The sequence below is a fragment of the Rattus rattus genome, chromosome 1 (genome assembly GCF_011064425.1).
Source record: "Rattus rattus isolate New Zealand chromosome 1, Rrattus_CSIRO_v1, whole genome shotgun sequence".
NCBI lineage: Eukaryota > Metazoa > Chordata > Mammalia > Rodentia > Muridae > Rattus > Rattus rattus.
This window is the reverse complement of record NC_046154.1, coordinates 18,341,104-18,360,211: the sequence shown is the minus strand read 5'-3', so window position 1 is coordinate 18,360,211 and position 19,108 is coordinate 18,341,104. Positions and strand designations below refer to the sequence as shown.

General features: G+C 53.9%; 1 protein-coding gene across 2 annotated transcripts in view; it reads right to left on the bottom strand.

Annotated features, from left to right (window-relative positions):
- Pax7 (paired box 7) overlaps positions 1 to 18,834 on the bottom strand; it is a 96,546-nt gene extending 77,712 nt beyond the window's left edge. Inside the window, exons 1-4 of one of the 2 annotated variants that reach the window (XM_032888005.1) lie at positions 18,750 to 18,834; positions 16,044 to 16,279; positions 15,411 to 15,540; positions 14,514 to 14,648 (exon numbers count right to left, since the gene is read on the bottom strand). In XM_032888005.1, coding sequence (XP_032743896.1) covers positions 14,514 to 14,648; positions 15,411 to 15,540; positions 16,044 to 16,279; positions 18,750 to 18,834 — 586 coding nt within the window. The remainder of the gene's footprint in view (positions 1 to 14,513; positions 14,649 to 15,410; positions 15,541 to 16,043; positions 16,280 to 18,749) is intronic. The other variant, XM_032888012.1, reaches the window with a different exon arrangement.
- Between the last annotated feature and the right edge of the window lie 274 nt (positions 18,835 to 19,108).

Sequence of the window (19,108 nt, the reverse complement as noted above, 5' to 3'; positions counted from 1 at the left end):
TTGCCTGGCAAGAATGAGGCCCTGGGTTCAACCACTAGCACTGTGTGAGCCTGAACGGGTGTGGTGGGACCCAGTAATCTCAGGCACTTGAGAGGTAGAGGCAGGAGGATGGGAGGAGACTCAAGGCTATTCTTGACTACATAGTAAGTTTTCAGCTAACATGAGATACATGGGTCTCTGTCCCACAAAAGAAAATAATAAGTTAATGAATTTTGAAAGCTTGTATCACTTGGCAGTAAATCTTTAAATGCTCGAGAAAGGGGAAAAAAAATCTATGTGTGTTTATTCCAAAGCCCCCAGTAAATAATGAGGACCTGGCTTAGGAATCCCCCCACCTAACCAGCCTCAGTGTCTACTCCATCTCCACAGGCTCCAGTATTTCCCCTCATTTTAACCAAGCGCTCCTAAAGTCCAGGTGCCTCTTCTGCATCAGTTAACTTCCTGGGTGTGTGACTTTCACCCTCATTGGCTAGGTGTGAGCGAAAGCCACAGTTCAAGGAGAGCCCAGACTTGAGGCCTAAGAGGGCATCCCATGGATCAAGCAAGAGCTGGGAGGTGCAGCAGGACCAGGAAGAGTGTGGTGCCCTGACTGGAGGAGCAGATTCTCAGCAGGGCCACGCGACACATAAAGGTTAAGAACCCAGCAACACTGGAAGAATGTCCTGTCATCGGAAGCTCCTAGCTTTGTTTCGCTTTGTTTTGTTTTGTTTATTTATTTGAGATGGCGTTTCTCTATGCAGCCCTGGCTGTCCTAGAACTTGCTCTGTAGACTAGACTGGCCTCAAACGTAGACATCTGCCTGCCTCTCTGCCTCCAGAGTGCTGGGATCAAAAGTGTGCACCGCCCCTGGGCAAGGACCTAGCTTAATGGTCTGGAGAGTGTAGCTCTGTTCAGGTTGCCCTGTGACAATTACCAAGCCCCTTCCCCTCTCTGGGCCTCTGTTTACCTATACACTAGTGTTTTATACTAAGCTAGTAATGCTCAACCTTGGCGGCTATCTCTGGGACACACATGTTTGCCTTGCTGGCTGGAGAGCCTCCATTCTTCACGTTCTGCCCCATCCTCCTCCTAGTACCTCCCGTGGGACACCATTCTATGTGCCACACAGCCTCCCCACCATGGCTGGTGAAGCACAGAGGGCGATTGCTTTCTCTCACCACACAGCAAGCTGGGTAAACCTTCCAGGCCAGACACAGTCTTCCTAAAACAGCCCTCCCTACTCTAAGAGGTCTCAGCCAGGAGAGAAAGTTCCCTAATCGGAGGACTAGAAAGGGAGAGAAATCACTTGTCACCAGATAAGCCTTATCACCTTATCTCTGAGGACCCATAACCACAGCCCCAGGCTCTGATTCCAAGAGACACAGAGCTTCCCCTCCACCTTCTCTCCAGAGAAGCCTCTGAGAAAGTCACCTGGCCTGCTCCTCCCTGGGACAAAGCCAGGCCTCACTAGAATGCCCTCTCTCAACCTGGGCAAGTCAGCTCTGTATCTTGTCCCTTCCAGTGCACACCTGACCAGTGTTGGAGCTGCCAGGGCCATTCACCACAGCTTGGAAACCATTGGACTGAGCCCTGTCACGATTCAGACTGAGAGACCGAGGACTAGAGACTGGACTGGAAGAGGCTCACTCTGACCACCTCCAGCTCCTCCTAGCTGGTGACTGCCTGGCCTTTGAGTTTCATTTCCCTGTTGTTTATTGCCCCCCCCCCCACAGTGTGACAGAATACTTTTGAGACTTCTGTCCAGTCTCAGGGGTCATAAGATTCTTGGAGATTCTGATACACTACACTAGTGCTTCATAGTGAGGCTGGAGCCATAGCGTCTTCTGAAACTGAAGAAGACCAAGAGCTCATGCAAAAGGCAGTGGACGGTGGTGGGCCTCAGTTGTCCGGCCCAAACAGATGAGCAGGTCCGGCTCCCCTCCAGGCCACTGAGAGTCAAGTACATTAGGATGTAGCAAACTGAGAAGAGAGCTGTCTCTCCACCAACCACCTCTTGGACTAACCGCCTCTCTGCCTCAGTTTCCCCCATGGAGTATTTAAGCATGTGCCAACGTTAACACAAAGTCTCTGCAGAGACAAGGAAGAGGCCGATTTTATGTCCTTCCGAACACTCAGTCCCTTGCCCATTTATCTTGCTCCTCTGCCCATAAGCGAAGTGGCCTGTGTGTCTCTCTCTGGCTCATCTGTGACTCCCTTTCTGAACTTCGACAGGATGAGATCAGGGCCCTGTCCAAGCCTGTGCCCTCCCAGTCTGAAGAGGAACCTCCAGGTGGTAGTTGTTAGTTCTACACCGGGGGAGTCTCCTGGGTAGGAAGGACTCAGGTTGAAAGTCTTTTTCCTCCCTCCATCAGCAGTGAGGTGCTCCCTCATACACCTGCACTCAGCCTCCTGCTCTCCCACGCTCATGCTGTCCCACACTCATGCTCACCCACACTCATGCTCACCCACACTCATGCTCACCCACACTCATGCTGTCCCACACTCATGCTCTCCCACACTCATGCTCACCCACACCATGCTGTCCCACACTCATGCTCCCACACTCACTCACCCACACCATGCTCACCCACACTGTGTCCCACACTCATGCTCACCCACTCATGCTGTCCCACACCATGCTCACCCACACCATGCTCCCCACTCATGCTCACCCACACTCATGCTGTCCCACACTCATGCTGTCCCACACTCATGCTCTCCCACACTCATGCTCTCCCACACTCATGCTCACCCACACTCATGCTCTCCCATGCTCATGCTCTCCCATGCTCATCTGCAATCCTCCCAGATCCTGGGTCACAGCAGCACAGATGAGGCCTGCACCTGTCCTGACTTTCTCCTCTCTGTCCATCAACCCCCAGCCGAAATCCTTCCATGGCTCCCCACTGCCCTTGGAATAAGCCCTAAGTTGAAATATTTAGTTCAGGTTTTTAGGAGCCTACGACCAGGCCCCAGGAGGCACCTCCCCAGCATGGTCCACCAGCATGGTCCACCATGACAAAGCCACATTCGGGCACATTGTGTCCCATCCATGCAGGGATCACATGTCCTCTGTCTAAAGGGGGCCCTGGGGTAGAGGAGAGAGGCAGAGAGAGAGAGGAGAGTCCTGTCCAGCCTCTACTGAGGTCTTCCCATTCATCTGACAGCATCTGTTGGCTTCCTTTGGTTCTCAGCAGCTGGGCAACTCCCTTAAGTCTAGCGTGTTTCCTGGATCAGGGCTGTATGTGGGAAGGATGTGTTCAACCATACAGGGCCTGCCTCCACCCTGCTCACCTTGCATAATGGTTGTGGAGTCACACCACATGCCAAGACCGTAGCGGATGCTGGGGCAGCTGGGGGGTGACATCTACCTAGCCTGTGGTTTGCTCTGGTTTTGTACAGGGCCTTCTTTTCCTCTTCACAGCGTCCTCTGTGAAGCCCTCCTACCATTTGTACAGAGCGCACGGAGGCTCTGGAAAAAACCTCCCTCTGACTTAGCAGGATCTTTCAGGCTCTACCATCCTCTCCCCACACTCTCCTGGGCTTCAGTTTCTACCACCTCCTCTTCGGCATCGGAGTGGTGGCCTTTGACAGCCAGGGAGGCTGTGGATCAGGTGTCCTAGACTCACTCTTCACAGAGGAGGACTTTCTGGAGGCAGAGCAGTGGACGCTATCATTCCCACCTCTTCACACAGCAAGCCAAGGTCTAGAATGGTGGGGCTCACTGTCCTAGGCCCTCCGTGGTCAGCCCGTGCAGTCACCCTGTAGCAGCTTAGCACAGTGAAATCGCTGTACCAGCACCGGGACGGTTGCTCCCGGGTTTTTAATTGTTGTTGTTGGGGGGGTGGTGGTGGTTGTGGACGAGTCCCGCGCGTGTGCTAGACTCTTGACTTCTCCTCTAAGTCAATAGACTGGCTCAGAGGCCTCTCCCCCTATGATTCCCCCTCCCCCATTTTCTTCTGTGGATAATGGGGTCTCTTTGTAGCCTAATCAGCCTCCTGAGGGGCCCGGGAGGCCGGGAGCGCTTCCCCCGGCAGCAATCGGTGGAAAAGAAAGCAAGATTAGGCCAGGGTCTGGCCCACACCACTGCAAAGCGCCACCAGGCATTTGCTTCTTCAAAGGCCCTTGCGGGTTTGGTTACTTTATTTCTAAAGTTGTTTGTATTTCTAAAGTGGCCATTGAGGCGAGAGCAGGCTGCTACCGAGGGGAGGAGGAGCCAGGGACTCTCACCAGCCTGGGACTTCCCCCAGCAGGCTTCACGGGGCTTTCTTTCCCCGTACCAGCCCTGTCCTTCCTCCAGCCCTGAGCCATCCACAGTGCCGATCAAATGAGGAAACTGAGGCCTTAGGTAGCTGGGAAGTCACTGTTGTTGTAAGACTCCCTGCCACGGGCTAGACTTCAGATTGGAACCCACCAATCAGCAGAGATGGGGGAAAGGGAGCGAGGTGGGGGGTGGGGGTGGGGCAGCGCAAAAGGCCATTTGTAGCCGGTCTTGGGGCACTCTCTGATGGGACCTCAGTGAGGCCTCAACTGGTTACGGAAGGGGATGTTCCAACTGGAACACAGTGAGAGCCTCCCAGTTTTCAAGAAAGTTCCAGAGCCTCCTTTTTTCAGGCCCTGTTAAAGTCCCACTAATAAAGGTGTGAAATATGGGGATTCGGTAATAGTCCATATCCTTCCCCACACCTGACAAAAGAGGGGTGGGCACTCCCACTTCTGTCTATTTTCGGACACCAGGAAGAAGATGAAAGGGTATTGGCTCCTACGTCACAGAGGGCCAAATCTGAAGCCAAGGTGCCTTTCAGCTGCACCCTCCCTCCTGCAGCCTCTCTCTCTCTCTCTCTCTCTCTCTCTCTCACACACACACACACACACACACACACACACACACACACACACACACACACACACCCCTTCTTAACTGATTTTTCTTAACTGATTTTTGGCCTAGAAAAGGGCAAATCCAGGAAATCCTGTCGAGGAAGGAATTTACAAGGATGGGGTGGGGGGTGCGGGATGGGGGAGTGGGGGCTTAGAGTTGATGGCCAGGGAGAGACTCTCAGTACTGTACCACTCTCTTGGTTCTGTGATGGCAGAAGACAGGAGATGGGAGTGCTTCTTGAACCTTCCATTAGGAAGCAGAGGGTCCAAAACTTTCCTTAAAACTCTCACTGATCCCCATCAAAACTTGCCTAGGAACCAAAGTCCAGCTTTGATTTTCATGCCTCTGTGGCTCCTATAAATCCAGGGTAGACTTTTAAGACAAGCTTCCTGAACTCCAGGAAGTTTGAACCTAGACCCCCACACACACATACCCCACCCCCAGTCTCCACCCCACCCTCCCTAAACACCTCCACATCCCCCACAGAACACCTCTGGCAGGCTGGGCTCCATTCTCCCTGGCACCTTAAGACCTGCTGTCTGAAGTTAAACCCACATCCGGAGGCGTGTCTGATCACCTGTCATCCAGGCTGAGGCTTGGGACCTTGGAGAGGAACCCAGATAAAGGCCCCAGCCCACTTGCTGGGGCTTCCCCCAAAAGGCTCCCAGGAAAATTGAGGTTAGAGTTTTCTAAGCTACTTCTCTTGGTCCCACCCACTTTTCTGTTCGGCTGGGCCTTCTTTGATCTCGGGTCTTTTGGCCCCTCAGACAAAGAGTTCCGTAAAGGCGAGGGGCTCTGTCCTCCCTCCCCCACTGCCTTGAACCCTCCGTACAGGGACGCTAGGCATCGGGTGCCTCTGACTCCAAAGGTCAACTTGGGGACTGCTTGCAGCTTTCAGTGGCAGCCCCAAGTACACCCTACTGTGTGCTCCCATGCTGATTTGCGCACACACACACACACACACACACACACACACACACACACACCATTCACAAATACCTACACACACCTAGCTCCCAGAGACCCAGGTGAACACAGATGCACTCTGGGAAAGAGGGTTTGTTTCTTGGGGCTTAGCGCCCGTTCCCACTATCAGATCAAAACTTCATGAGGATGGGGGTGGGAGGGGAATGTCCTGCTATCCCGCATATAATTTAGGCGCTCGACACTTAACATGTACACTCAATAAAAGTTCTAAAGAACGGATGAAGAGATTCGCAAATATTTACTTCTGGGGGAAGAGTTTCCCTTTCCTATCCTCTTTTTCCTTTAGGACAAAAAGGGAGGCACACCTGCATTAATCTGCGAAGGGGCCGGGGAGAAGGCTCAGCCAGGAAAAATGTTTCAAGCCCGATGACCTGAGTTTGATCTCAGGTCACCTACAGTGGTGAAAAGAGAGAACTGACTCCTGCAAGTTGTCCTCTGATCTGCACGTGCATGCTCAATCCCAGCCAATAAAAAGAAAATAATAAGTGGTGTGTGTATGTATATATATATATATGTGTGTGTGTATATATATGTGTATATATATATATATGGAAAAGAGCTCTTCCAATTACAAAACTGGGAGGCTGCTTCTGTTTTGAAATCAGACTAGTTAGAAATATGTGTTTCTCAGATCATTTGACTATGAAAGAGACATACACAGAGAGACAGAAATAGAGACAGAGTGGAGGAGGAGGAAGAGGAAGAGGAAGAAGAAGAAGAGGAAGAGGAAGAAGAAGAAGAAGAAGAAGAAGAAGAAGAAGAAGAAGAAGAAGAAGAAGAAGAAGAAGAAGAAGAAGAAGAAGAAGAAGAAGAAGAAGAAGAAGAAGAAGAAGAAGAAGAAGAAAGAAAGAAAGAAAGAAAGAAGAAGGGAGTGCAGAGAGACCAGACAGCAAGCTCTCACTTCCCACCGGCCTCTTCATTTAAATGTCATCACTCTGGGACGTAGGGGGCCTTTAGAGAGTACTGGAAGTATCAAAAACGCAGCTGCTGGGTTCTGAGCAGCGTGTTACCTTAGGAGCCACAGGGACCTCTTTACACAGTATTTAAAAATCTGCTCCTGTGTACTCCAGCGAAGACTTGGACTTTTGTTTGTTGGTTTTATTTAGCTTGTACCTGACTTTCAAATGGATCTGGAATTCCATCCAAAGGATAGGAACCTTTGTGTAAATCTCTATCCGTGGGAAATCGAGGCGCAGAGACATTCATCGACGCATGGCAAGTTGCAAGGCTAGTGTGCTGGGGACTGGTGCGTTCTGCCCATCCCTGGTGCTCCAGCATCGGTTACCCGGAGCTGCCGGGGCTAGGAGCACAAGCCAGCGGATGGTCGCGAACACTCGGACGCGGAGAACCGTGGGTGGAACAGCACCCGAAGCAGCACTTTGCATTCTCGCGCAGTGCAGTCTAGCCTTCCAATGTTCCCCGCTCCCCATCCCCCTGGCTCTGAGGACAAAACCTGGAGCTGAGAACTCGGGCACTGTCGCCTTTCAGACCCGGGAACTTCGCCTAGGGACAGTTAAGCGGGAAGGCGCGACCCAAGTACCCGGCTGGAGGCGGGGGGATCGCGCTCCGCTGCGCCGCTGGCCGAGGCCCAGCGCTGGGTCAGAGCGCGCCGCCCGGGTCCCCGCCCCACCCGCTCGGCGCGCTCGCCTCTAATTAAGCGGCTGGATCCCGGGAAGCCGCCGGGCCGCGCGGTAATACGATGAGCCGCCTTTGTACTGGTGTCACCCAACGCCGAGCATCAAAAGCGCTGCGACCCGCCGCCCGGCCCCGCTTGCTCTGCAGCCCGCCACGACTGCGGTCCGGGGCAGCCTCTCGGCGACTGCGTCCCTTTGTCTTTCCCGCTGCTGCCCTGCGCCCCCCTCTCCTCTTGGCGCTGCTTAGCGTCCCCACACGCCACTCCCCGTCGTCTCTCCTGCTTGCCTCTCCACGATCGCTCCCTTTCTGCAGACGCTCTCCTACTTTCTCACCCCTTGTCTTCGGCTCCGGGTCCCCACAGCCCCACCCCACCGCTGCCTGACTCAAGCTCAGGCCTCGCTCGCTTCCAAGGCTTAGAAACCGAGCTAGGGAGCTGACCCTAGACCTCGTGCGCTCGCTAATGGCAACCCTGGACTTCCAGAGACCTGCGGCGGCCTCCTGGTCCCTGGAAATCCACCGGAACTCAACTCAGCTCTTGCACCAAAGGACTAGACAATATGCTCTGGGGAGCTTGGAAACTGGATTTGGGGCTCACACAATTTCCCCTCATCCCTCAAGAGGGTTCTGGGGTCTGCCGGATGCTTTCCCTCTCCTCCCCGGCTTAAGTTGTTGACCCGGCCTTCACATATCTCTCCCCGCATCCCTTCGTTTGGCCCCCACCTCCCCTTTGCCCTCGACCCCTTCTCTTCCTCCTGCAGGCCCCTCCCCTTCTCATGTTGAGCCCCCCCCTCCTCCCCTAATCTCTTTCCCCCTTGGAATCTTGGTCTCGCCCCTCCCCAGTCCCACTTTGTTTGAAGTTATGGAGAGATCTAGCTACAAATGGCGCGGCTTCCCCCTTAGGTCGCCGTTCTGCCTTGATTAGATTTGGGAAGGCGAGTTTCCTCCCTCCCCCGGCCTGACCCCAGCGGGGCCAGTCCCAACCGAGAGGGTCAGAAAGTGCTGACCCCATTTCCACCCCCTCCCCATAGTCAGCAGGAGTTAGGGGTAGGGAAAAAGAGGGGGGAGGGCCCAGGGTAACAGAAACTTAGGGGGCATCCCCATCTTCCAATCACCCAGGGTCCCCAACTGGGTTTCCTAATTACCCCATTAGGGGAGTGGGAGGGGATGCGGCTATTTTTCAGGAATTCCCGGAATGCACCCCCACCCCAGTCAGACCTCCGAGGCCTCAGAGAGAACCTTCCCTTTGGGGTTTCGAAGCGAGAGCCCTCTTCTCAAGCTGGCTTGAGGCTGTTAGCTTACGGGTTTCTTAGCCTTAGGTACCCTAACTGGGGCTGCGGACAGAGAGGTCGCCTTAACTCCGTTGATGGCCACAGACTAACCGCAAGCCTCAACTTTACAAAGAGCATCGTTCGCTGAGCCCTCTCTGTGCATTATGTAATGTTGACATGCAAGGTAGTGTGTAACAACCGTTTTTCAGGGGGAAAAAAGGTTCCTTAATAAAAGTAAAAGTCTCAAAAAGCAGCTCGCTGCCTGACTGGTGGCTACTGTTGTGTGTGCTTTAAAACCCTTCCACGCAAATTCCACTCAAAAATTTGGAAAGCTGTGAAAGGGGAGGGGTGGCGGGTGGGGGAGGTTAATCCGGGTTTAACGCTCCTGCGTTGCAGACTCAGGACCAGGGTTGGCCCGACTGTCTTATCGCCTCCCAACATTTGAGACGCCCATATTTTACCCAGCCAAACAGCTTGGAGAGCAGCGCAGACGGCTGCCGTGGTCGCGCCTCAGGAAAATGTGTTATTAATATCTAAATAACTTCCCAATACTGTCTGGTAAATCTCCCTTCACCGTTCCAAATGATGAATTCGTTTGAAGTCTTCCCCTAGCCTCATCTTTTCAATGTGTGTGTGTGTGTGTGTGTGTGTGTGTGTGTGTGTGTGTGTCCCTCTCTCTCTCTCTCTTCTCCCTTCTTCTTAGCCAGGCTTATTTCAAACTGGTAAATATCTAATTCCTTTAACTGCCGCTCGGTGCACGCGAATCTTTTAGGTACAGACGCCTTGAAACGGCCGCCGCGCGGCGGGTGCGTGCCCAGGGGGTGAACACGGAACGCGCGCGTTCGCTCAGCGGGGGACCCCACTTGCTCGACTCCAGCAACTTCCGTACGCCCGGGCCCTTGCTCGCCCCAGGGGCCTGGCTCCTGCATCCCTAGTATCCCAGCGGCATCCCCAACATCCAGGCCCCGCGGCCCGCTACGGCCCTGCACGTCTTCTGCGCTCTGCACTCGTTGATTCTCGTTTATAAAGTTTGTTTTCTGAATGTCTTCTATTAGATTACGCTCCTTCACAGCCCCTCCCCAACCTTATCTCCTTCTGTCTCTTCTCTCCTGGCCCGTCACACTAAATTTAGGCACCCGTTTATCTGAAGCGCCGTTTGCAGACTTTATTTACCCCGGGATGCGGGGCTGCGAGCGTGCGAGCGCGTGTTCCTCTTTGTAACAGCTATCGCCTCATTGTAGTGTCGCTTAGTCTCAGCTCCCTCCTCCTCACTCGTGTCTTGGGTTCAGGAGGACTGGGGGCGGGAGGGGGGGTGAGGGAGTCTTGTCAGCTCAGTGTGGGCTCGCCCCCTCGCTAGGAGCTCCCTCCCCCCGGGGACCTTCTGCGTCCCATCCCCCACCGGACCGTGGGGGCCTCCCAGGCCCCCTCCTACGCTCGCTCTGTTCCTTCCATATCCAAAGCGGAGCGCTGCCTAAAGCCGAGGAATTGCCTGACACCCCCTATCTTCCTCGGAGCCCCCATTATGCGAAGCTGATCCTCCTCTGAACAGACTCAAATCCCGCCTGGACTGTGTTTGATTAGATTGCCAACCCGGGGTAATCCTTTGATTTGGTGGAGTGTCAATTACCTTTCTCTAAACACACATTTACAGAGGAGGGAAGTTGTAGGTTTAAATCAATGCAGATCTCCTCCTGATAAATGGACGGTCTTGGTACCCTCTCCGCCCAGCCCTCTTCTCCAAGGCCCCACCCAGGTCTCTGCTTCCCTACCCCCCCCCCAAAAAAAACATTGACCCTTCCAGGTGTGAAGTCTCCAGGGATGAGGGGGGAACACTAAGAAAAAGTGCGGGCTGTGAGGAGCCCTGCCCCCCTTCCCCTATTCATTCGCTCCCCCGGAGCCTAATTAAATTTGGCAGGTCCTTGTACACACAATCAAAACAGCTTCCTCCGGTGCGGCAAACGACCGAAAACCGCATTAGCAGCCATCGCCGCTGCCAAATTAAATTGTTTCCCACCTCCTTTTACAAGTGTCTAAAACCGACACTTCGGACTACCCCCCCCCACCTCCGCCTCCTCTCTGATCCTTCCCCGTTGGTATTCTACTCCACACCTGTAAGTTTACCCTTCTTCAAATAAATTAAGGGGAAAATGCAAAGAAAACAAACCTACGGCCCGAGATGTATCGCTGGGTGGGGAGAGGACTTGCTTGGCCCGTGCCAGGTTGGTTCAATCCTCTCTAAGGTAAAATTAAGTCCCAGCCCCACCCTTTTCTTCTCTGAAGCCCCCCCCCCGTAGCCTTTTGCACCCCTGAGCTCTCTTCTCCCACTGGAATCAGACACCCGTGTGTATTCCGGGCCACACAGGAAAACAACTTCTTATGCCCCTGGTAACTTTTTGAGTGTTTCATTTTAATTATAACCCCCCTGGGCTTTGTACCCTAGGGACCAATCGGTCCTATGTGATGTGTGATGTGTTCAGCTGCGACTCCCGCCTGAGCGAAGTCAGATGCCCGAGGCTTTGGCTGCCGGTTGTGTTTTACTGCAACTATTGTTATTGTCTCTCCATCCTGCCTATCTCTGTGGCTACCGAAGAACGGCCCGGGCTTTCTTTGCAGCAGTTTCTAGGGGCGCGAGCGGGGGGGGGGGTGTCTCTTTCTCTACTTTCTCTGTTCAGATCTATACCAGGCCAGCTCTACCCATCCCCTGTCTCTTGGGGAGAGGGACGAAGAGGAGAGGGTCTAAACCACAAAGGATGCAAACCGTCCTCTTCCTTCTCCAGGTAAGCTGAGCTCGGATGGCCTCAGCCCCTATAGGCAGCAGTCCTGAGAATTCTCACAAGCAACAATCCTAATAACTCAGTCTTAGCTAGGATAAGAGGGAAAGAGGAAGGGAAAGGAAAAAAAAAAAAAGCCCACAGTCTCATGAATATCAGCCCAAGGGAAGCAGGAGTGAGCCGTTCAGAGATGAAAGTGCGGAGAAATAAAAGCTCAATTTAATCTGTTTTAAAACCCTTCAACTTAACGTTTGTGCTTCAAACTCTGAGAGTGAAGACTGATTGCGGATAAATAGTTTCTTACCATGCCTGGAAGCTATTACACCCCTCTCCAACACAGCTTCCTATTCATCGGCCTCAGTTTTCATTACCAGCTCTAATAAGTCTTAACATTATTAAATGCCAAGCGAGCGATTGGAAGAAACGGACCCAGGGAGGGATCTCTCTTTAGCGCTTAAAGAGGAGCTCCTCTTAAACCCCTCTTTGGTGGCTCCCCGCCACGAGAAGGGCGACCCTGGGAGAAAGCATTTGTCAAAAAGCAAGAAGCCAAAACAAAGTTGTGAGTGTGCACCCCTCCCCTTGCTCGACCCATGGTGGGGGGGAGGTGGGCATCTGGGCGGGCTCTGGACTCAAACCCCGGTAAGGGCTGGATGGGGCTTTTCAGCTTTAATTCGACTGTGAAACTGACGTCTAGGGAGAGAGAGAGAGAGAGAGAGAGAGAGAGAGAGAGAGAGAGAGAGAGAGAGAGAAAGAGAGAGCCACATGCCTGCCAACCCACAGGCCAGGATTCATGCTGGACACCAAATCTGCCCACAATTCTTTCATTTAAATTGCCACTGCTCCTCCACAGCTGCCTATGGTCAGGCTGCAAACTCCAGATCCAAAGGCTCATAGGTAGGCCCTCAGCCACCTGAAAGAGGCGGACACTCACAAGGCCATTCAGTGCCCCAGAGTGTCACTCATGCCCCCAACAGCAGCTGGAACTCTGGAGATCTAGCAAGACACCAGCCCCCTGCAAACCACTTCATTCTTACAGCTTTGCACGGTCAACACCTGTGTTCTCAGCTGGCCTCATCTGGACAGGACAGACCCGGTCTCTAAACCTCCAGAGACTTGGAGCGTCCTGGGTTTCTGGCAGGGAAAACCTCTCTCCAGCGAAGCCTCTGGTTCACTGGTTTTGTGAGGCCTCCGAGTTCTCTAAGGCAGGGGGTTGCCCCAAGACACAGTCTTCTTTCTATCTCTTTCCCCATTCCCTTCTTTTTTTTTTTTTTTCTCAGAGGCCACTGACCTCTTGCATTTCATCACACACTGAATTCGGACACAGCCCCCTTCGTACACACGGCGCAAGCCATCTCTAAACAAACTCAAATATCCCAACTGCTTCCTGGAGGCACCTCTTAGAGGTGTTTGGTGTGTGGCATGTACCTTAGAAAGATTATTTGAATTCAGGATCCACCAGTAGTACTCTGATTTTTTTTTAAAGGCTAACTTGTCTTTCTGATAAACTGAGATAAACCCTGGGTTTCCAGGAAGGAGGGCTCTAGGCAGAATGGCCGAGGCATTTGCCAGAAGCTAACTCTGGCAGCAGAGCCAAGGCCCCTCCGGCAGGCCTGGCACAGCGGGATACCAGCTCGCTTTCTCTCTCTCTCTCTCTCTCTCTCTCTCTCTCTCTCTCTCTCTCTCTCTCTTGTGCTTTTTATCCCTGGAGGGGAGGGGTGACAGCATCCCTTCTAGGGTCTTGAGACTGTCAACAGCCTAGCACTTCCCTCCTCTACAATCCTTTCAGTTGAATTGGGCTGGTGGGGGCTGGGTCTCCATCTCTGGGTGTTGTCTTTAGAAGTGGGATTTTGTCTGTGAAGTTCATCTTCAAGGTTGGAAGGCACTCCAGAGAACGAGAGAGAGAGAGAGAGAGAGAGAGAGAGAGAGAGAGAGAGAGAGAGAGAGAGAGAGAGAGAGACCTACTAGACTGGAGCAGCTGAGAAAGGAACTCTGCAGAAACCTCTGGAAGAATTCTCAGACAAGGGATTTTTCTAGTAAATGTCCTACACTTTCCCCAAAGATTCTTGTCTTCCTGGTTCATTTGCCTGCCTGGCATGCGTGTTTCAGGCGTCCTCTTTTCCGGGGGGTCAGTCTTTGTGACTCTGAAATTTTCATATCCACCCCCCCTTAGGGTCCCCACTTTCGTACAGACAAGAAGACTTCCGCGGGAGGGGTGACGAAGGAAGACTTCCCCATGCAGAAACAGAAACACAGCCCGGTTCTCAAGCCGGGCTGCAGGCATTTGAAAGATAAACTTTAGCCCTGACGGCTCGGGAGAGAAAGATGAGCGCCGGGATTCCGCGCAGGGAAGACTAGCTAAGGTTGGACAGAGGGTGGAGGGTGAATCCCCCGACCCTTGGCATCTGGGAACTTGGCCACCAGCCCCCGACACACAGTGCTTGCCAAGAGGAAAGCACCCTTGTGCCCCAACTCCTCCCTGGCCATGCGGGACTGAGAGGCAGCCCGCGCCGCTCGGGCTAATTCTTATTGATTGCAGCGGTCAGTCAGCTGTCAGGCGGGGTTTCAAGGGACCGTTTAGAAAGCGTGTGCGGGGCTGGTTAACAAATTCATTTAGGGAGCCCCAGGCGGGCTCCTCCTTCCTCACCCTCCTCCCTTGTCTCCGGCACACTTGTCTAAGTTTTCTATAAATAATTAATCGACGCCAAAATGCCAGCTCCAGAGGCTGCACGGGCTGTGGACCTGTGCGCGCTCCGGGGGAGGGAGTGACAGTTGAGGCGCAGGTTTGTGCTACCTGCAGCCCCGCTCCCAGGACTTGCGGTTGGGAGGAATAGACCCGTGCACCCTAACGCTTTCAAAACCCAGGCCGCCGGCGATCTGCGACTTTCCCCCCCCAAACCATCCCAGCTGAGGCAGAGGTTAATGCGCACAGGTTCTCACCAGAAGCGTGGGAAAACGTGGTGTCCGGCGTCACGGGCCACGGTAGGTTCTTACCTTTGTCGCCCAGGATGCCATCGATGCTGTGTTTGGCTTTCTTCTCGCCATCTTCTTCCTTTTTGTCTCCTTCCTCATCGTCCTCCTTCTTCCCGAACTTGATTCTGAGCACTCGGCTAATCGAACTCACTAAACCTCAGAAATTAAAGGCAAAAGAGAGAGTATAAGTTGTTGGGATCGAGGCACGGGAGGCAGAAGTCAGACAACTGCCCCTGCTCAGCTCCCTGCTACCCAATCACACTCCAGCAAGAAACCTTGGTCACTCCTGGAGCGCGTACGTCCAGGTAAGCCTGCAGAGGCGCCCACCACGTGCTTCTCAGTAGACATCCTTGGACGCTCACCAGGTGCCTGACCCTACCTTGTGTCCTACAGGCCCTCACAACACGCCTACTGCCCTAGCGTGGCTCGGCCCTTGCTGCAGCCAGGCAGGTGTATCCTGACCCTGCATGCTTGCACACAACTGTACAGTCAGAAACAAACCTAGCAGCTTCCCCCACCACCACAGCAGGGTCTGAACTGCGATTCAGAATACAGGGGGTGAGAGCCCAGGTACACCAACCCTCCTGGGACAGGTCTTTCTTTCTCGAAACCTCTTTCCCCAAAGCTCAAGAGAACCCATTCAAGGTTAACTCCCTTTCAATCATTCTCAGCCTCCCCCACCTCTCTTCCTCTCTCCTTTCTTTCCCACTTCCATTCCTTTTTCCAAACCTCTCCTTTTCCAACTTTCTCTCCCCCTCTCCCTTCCATCCCTCTGGCTTTTGCTTCGCGGCTAAGTCTGCATCCTCCAGATGACAGCGGCCCTCTCATCCCCGTCCTCTGTCCATCCCCCAGGCCTACTCTCTGACTCTCCATCGAGGCTCCTGGCCAGGTCTGCCGCTGGCTCAGCTACCTTCTCACCTGAGGGCACCGTGCTGCGGTCACAGTGGCCGTCCTTCAGCAGCCGGTCCCGGATTTCCCAGCTGAACATTCCGGGGTTCTCCCTCTTGTACTCCTCAATCTTTTTCTCCACGTCCGGAGTCGCCACCTGCTTCAGAGGTGGAGGTGGGAGAGCCGGAGTAGAGAGGTGGGATGGGGGAAGGGAAATAGTTTTAGTATCAACCTCCCAAAAGCTTCCCTCCTCCTACGATGGGTTTTCAAAGTTCCCAGGATGGCATCAGTGGGGGCATCGATAAGAAATAAAATAAAATATAATTCATAACCCTGTGGTGTCCCGCCTCACCACCTCAGGCAACACTGAAGGGAGATTTCCTCTGGCTAGGGTTGGAGATTTCGGGTTGGGGGAACAGATGTAGGGACATTCCTGTGAGGTTTCAAAGTCTTGGACAATCTAGAACTCAGCTAACCCATCCTTCAATTTTTCAAACAACCCGACAGTATCTGAGAGCTAAGGAAAAGCTCCTATGAGAACTTTTCTGTGGGAAGCTTCCAGACATCAGGTGTGCTGGGTGACTCTGGTACTGAGAGAGGTGACAACCAAGGTCCACGTCCTAGAGACCGCCTGCTTCAAGCCTTAGAGGTAAAGACACTCACTCTGGGCTTGCTGCCACCGATGGCCCCGGGCCGGATGGACCCAGTCTCCTGGTAGCGGCACAGAATCTTGGAGACACAGCCATGGGATACGCGGAGCTGACGGGAGATGACGCAGGGCCGGATGCCGTGGTGGGCCATTTCCACTATCTTGTGCCGGATATGGTTCGGCAGGGGTCGCCCGTTGATGAAGACCCCACCAAGCTGATTGACCCGACCTTGGCCAAGAGGGGTGGACACTGCGGGAGGGAGGGAAGATAGTGCGTGAATAGAGAACAGAATGCAGTTAGTGTGGGGGAGGGGGGCCCAAGACTCCTAACAGCTGATCTCCGAGGTCTTCGTGACTCCTACAGGGAGAAAGAGTCCTGGCTTCAGGGCCTTGGCTTGTTTGTCCCCTACACTGAAGGAAATGAGGATACACCTTGGGGTGACGAGAATGCCAGAAGGGACAGAGTGGAGCCTGGTGGAGAATAGAGATCTTAAGGGCAGCCATAAATGGTTCTGGGGCCCGATTTGGGGGTCACAGGCCTGTTGCCTCTAGTAGAGGGTAACAGCCAGGAAGATGTAGCCTACCGGGTCAGTCCCACACCTCTGGCCGTTTAGGACTCAACTATTCAGTTAAGAGGCTACTTGACTCCCAACAGGTATAGCTCTGGCTTGAGCACCCAGGACCACTCCTGAGTCTGTACAGCTTAAGGACTGGTGACATAAAGCAGCCTGTGTAGCGTCCAGGGGCACAAACCATCCCTTAGCAGATTCCCTTCGCTTTTAAACACCCCTAAAGTTCTCATTTCGTTTGGGGGAGCAAATCGAGGGCACACTCCACAATGACCACAAGCTCCAAATTACCCCCAACATGGTCTCAGAAATACAGTAATTGTTCCAGCAGTCTTTGCTGCATCGAAGATGGGTCACTGTGTGTGTGTGTGTGTGTGTGTGTGCGTGTGTGTGTGTGTGTGTGTGTGTGTGTGTGTGTGTGTGTGTGTGTGTGTGTGTGCGTGTGCCAGGAAGATAGGCATACCTGGTGTGTTCTGGGAAAGGAGAACTTAGGCAGGTCTTAATGCAAAGTCTACACAATTTTCTTACAGAAGGTTGGGGGGGACACCCGGCGCACTAATCCAGCCTCGATCCCCCCAATTTGGGGACTCGCGGCTGCAGAGATCTGGAAGATTACAACGATTTCACAGCGGCCCAAGCGGAGGAAGCAGACGGAATAATTGGAAAGGAGGAGGGTAGAAGAGGCTCGGTCTGCTGAGCTGTTCCTACCGCCCCCTCCTCACTTTCCCGCTCCCACCCCCCCTCACCAATTTTTCTTTGTAAAAGTAGGTATCTGAAGCCACTCTCAGATTTAATCAGAAATCGTGCGTCGCCGAGCCAGAGTCACTCGGTCTCCGTGGCGGGATACGCCATTAGCGCTGGAGAGCTCTCGAACGCCCAACTTTATATTCAAGAGCCTCTTTAGCGACCGGCACTCGGCTCTCCTCAGTATTCTGCGTCATGTTGGGCAAATATTGTCCTAATCCTTCGCGCGTCCTCGGCCGCCTGTTTTGCTTGCATTCGTTCCAGGAGAGGACTCCGGCAAATCCCCGGCTGCCGCTCTCTCCCGCCTGCGTGGCCGTTCGTGCACACTTGATCACGCAGCCCGCTCTCTTCGCCTCTGTCTAATTCGGGGACCCGGCGGCTTCTCGCTGCCCGAAGGGGGGGGGACTCCCACCCTAGATCGTCGGCTGCCAGACCGCCCCTTCTCGCCTTCTCTCCCCATCCTCCCGCACCCACAAGTGGGGCCCACACAATGACAAGAGGGGCGTCTGAAAAATAAAATTGGCTCGCCATTTCTAACAGCTCCCGTGACACCCTGGGCTGTTCGAGCCGAGGGAGGTAGAAGACCCTTCCGTGACTGGCTGAAAGCCTTCCATCGGTTTAAATAGAAAAGGGAGGGGGCCCGCAAAGGGGCCCTTTCTCTCCCGGCCGACCGCCGCCGGCCGGTCCCCTCTACATCCCGGAGTGGCTAGAGAATTTGGCTGAATGTGTTTCAATACCCAAACTGTCCCCTGGATTGGATATTGCTGTACAGTTTCTCGGTCTCGAGTTTCTCTCCCGGGACATTTGTAGACTTTAGAAAGACGGAGTGAAAAGTTGTGTTTCGGATTTTTTTGGTTTTTGTTTTTGCGGGAAATAATGGCACTATGTGTTGTTTTCAATTAGTTTGTGTCCGAGCGGGGAAAAGAAAAACTAAGCCAGTTAGTAAGTTGCTTTGGAGGAAGCGGACAGCCTGGTAGGGTAGAAATAGAGTATCGCTTGTTGGTATTTCGAAATAAAAGGGGTTGGGACCCCATCCCGGTTTTGAGGGACCGATTCAAAGCTAGGGAAGAAAGCCGACCGTGCTGCGCAGAGACCCGGGAACTCCGCAGTGTCAGAGAATAGTGGAAAACCCTGGAATTTACCGGAGCGCAAAATGGACCAGATGCGAACTCCCCGGGGAGTCGCATCCTGCGGCGAAAGACCGGCAGCCGGTGACCCACGGGGCGCGAGCCGAAGGTCAACAGAGTCCACGCAGAAACTGACAAGTGTCCGCTCTAGAAACTTCCCGGCTCGCACGCGGAGACTCGGACCCAGCAGAGCCCCGGAAGCCCCGCTGCTCGCTCCCCTGGAGGGCGACACCTCCGAGGCCCTCGGGGGACCCTGTGAAGGCCTCCAGCGCGCTCTTACCTTCCAGGGGGAAGCCGGTGCGCGGGTAGTTCTGCCCCGGGCCGGGTCTCATCATCCTGGGGACCGCGCCGGGCAGCGCCGCCATTCCTGCGCACGCCGGAGACGAATCCAGAGTCGGCTGGATAAACCTCTTGGCGTCTCTTCCTTTCACCCCTGCTGCGATCCTCCTCTTCTCTTCTTCCCTTTCCCCCCACTAGCCTCTTCCCCCTCCCTTCTGCACACTCCCCCCCCCACCCGGCTGCAGACGCGCCCCTTCCAGAAGCTGGGCGGGGGGGGGGGTGAGTTGGGGGCGGGGGGAGTGGAAGGTGGCGACAAGGAAGTTCAAACAAACAAACACTCCAACCCCAAGTCCGCCTCCA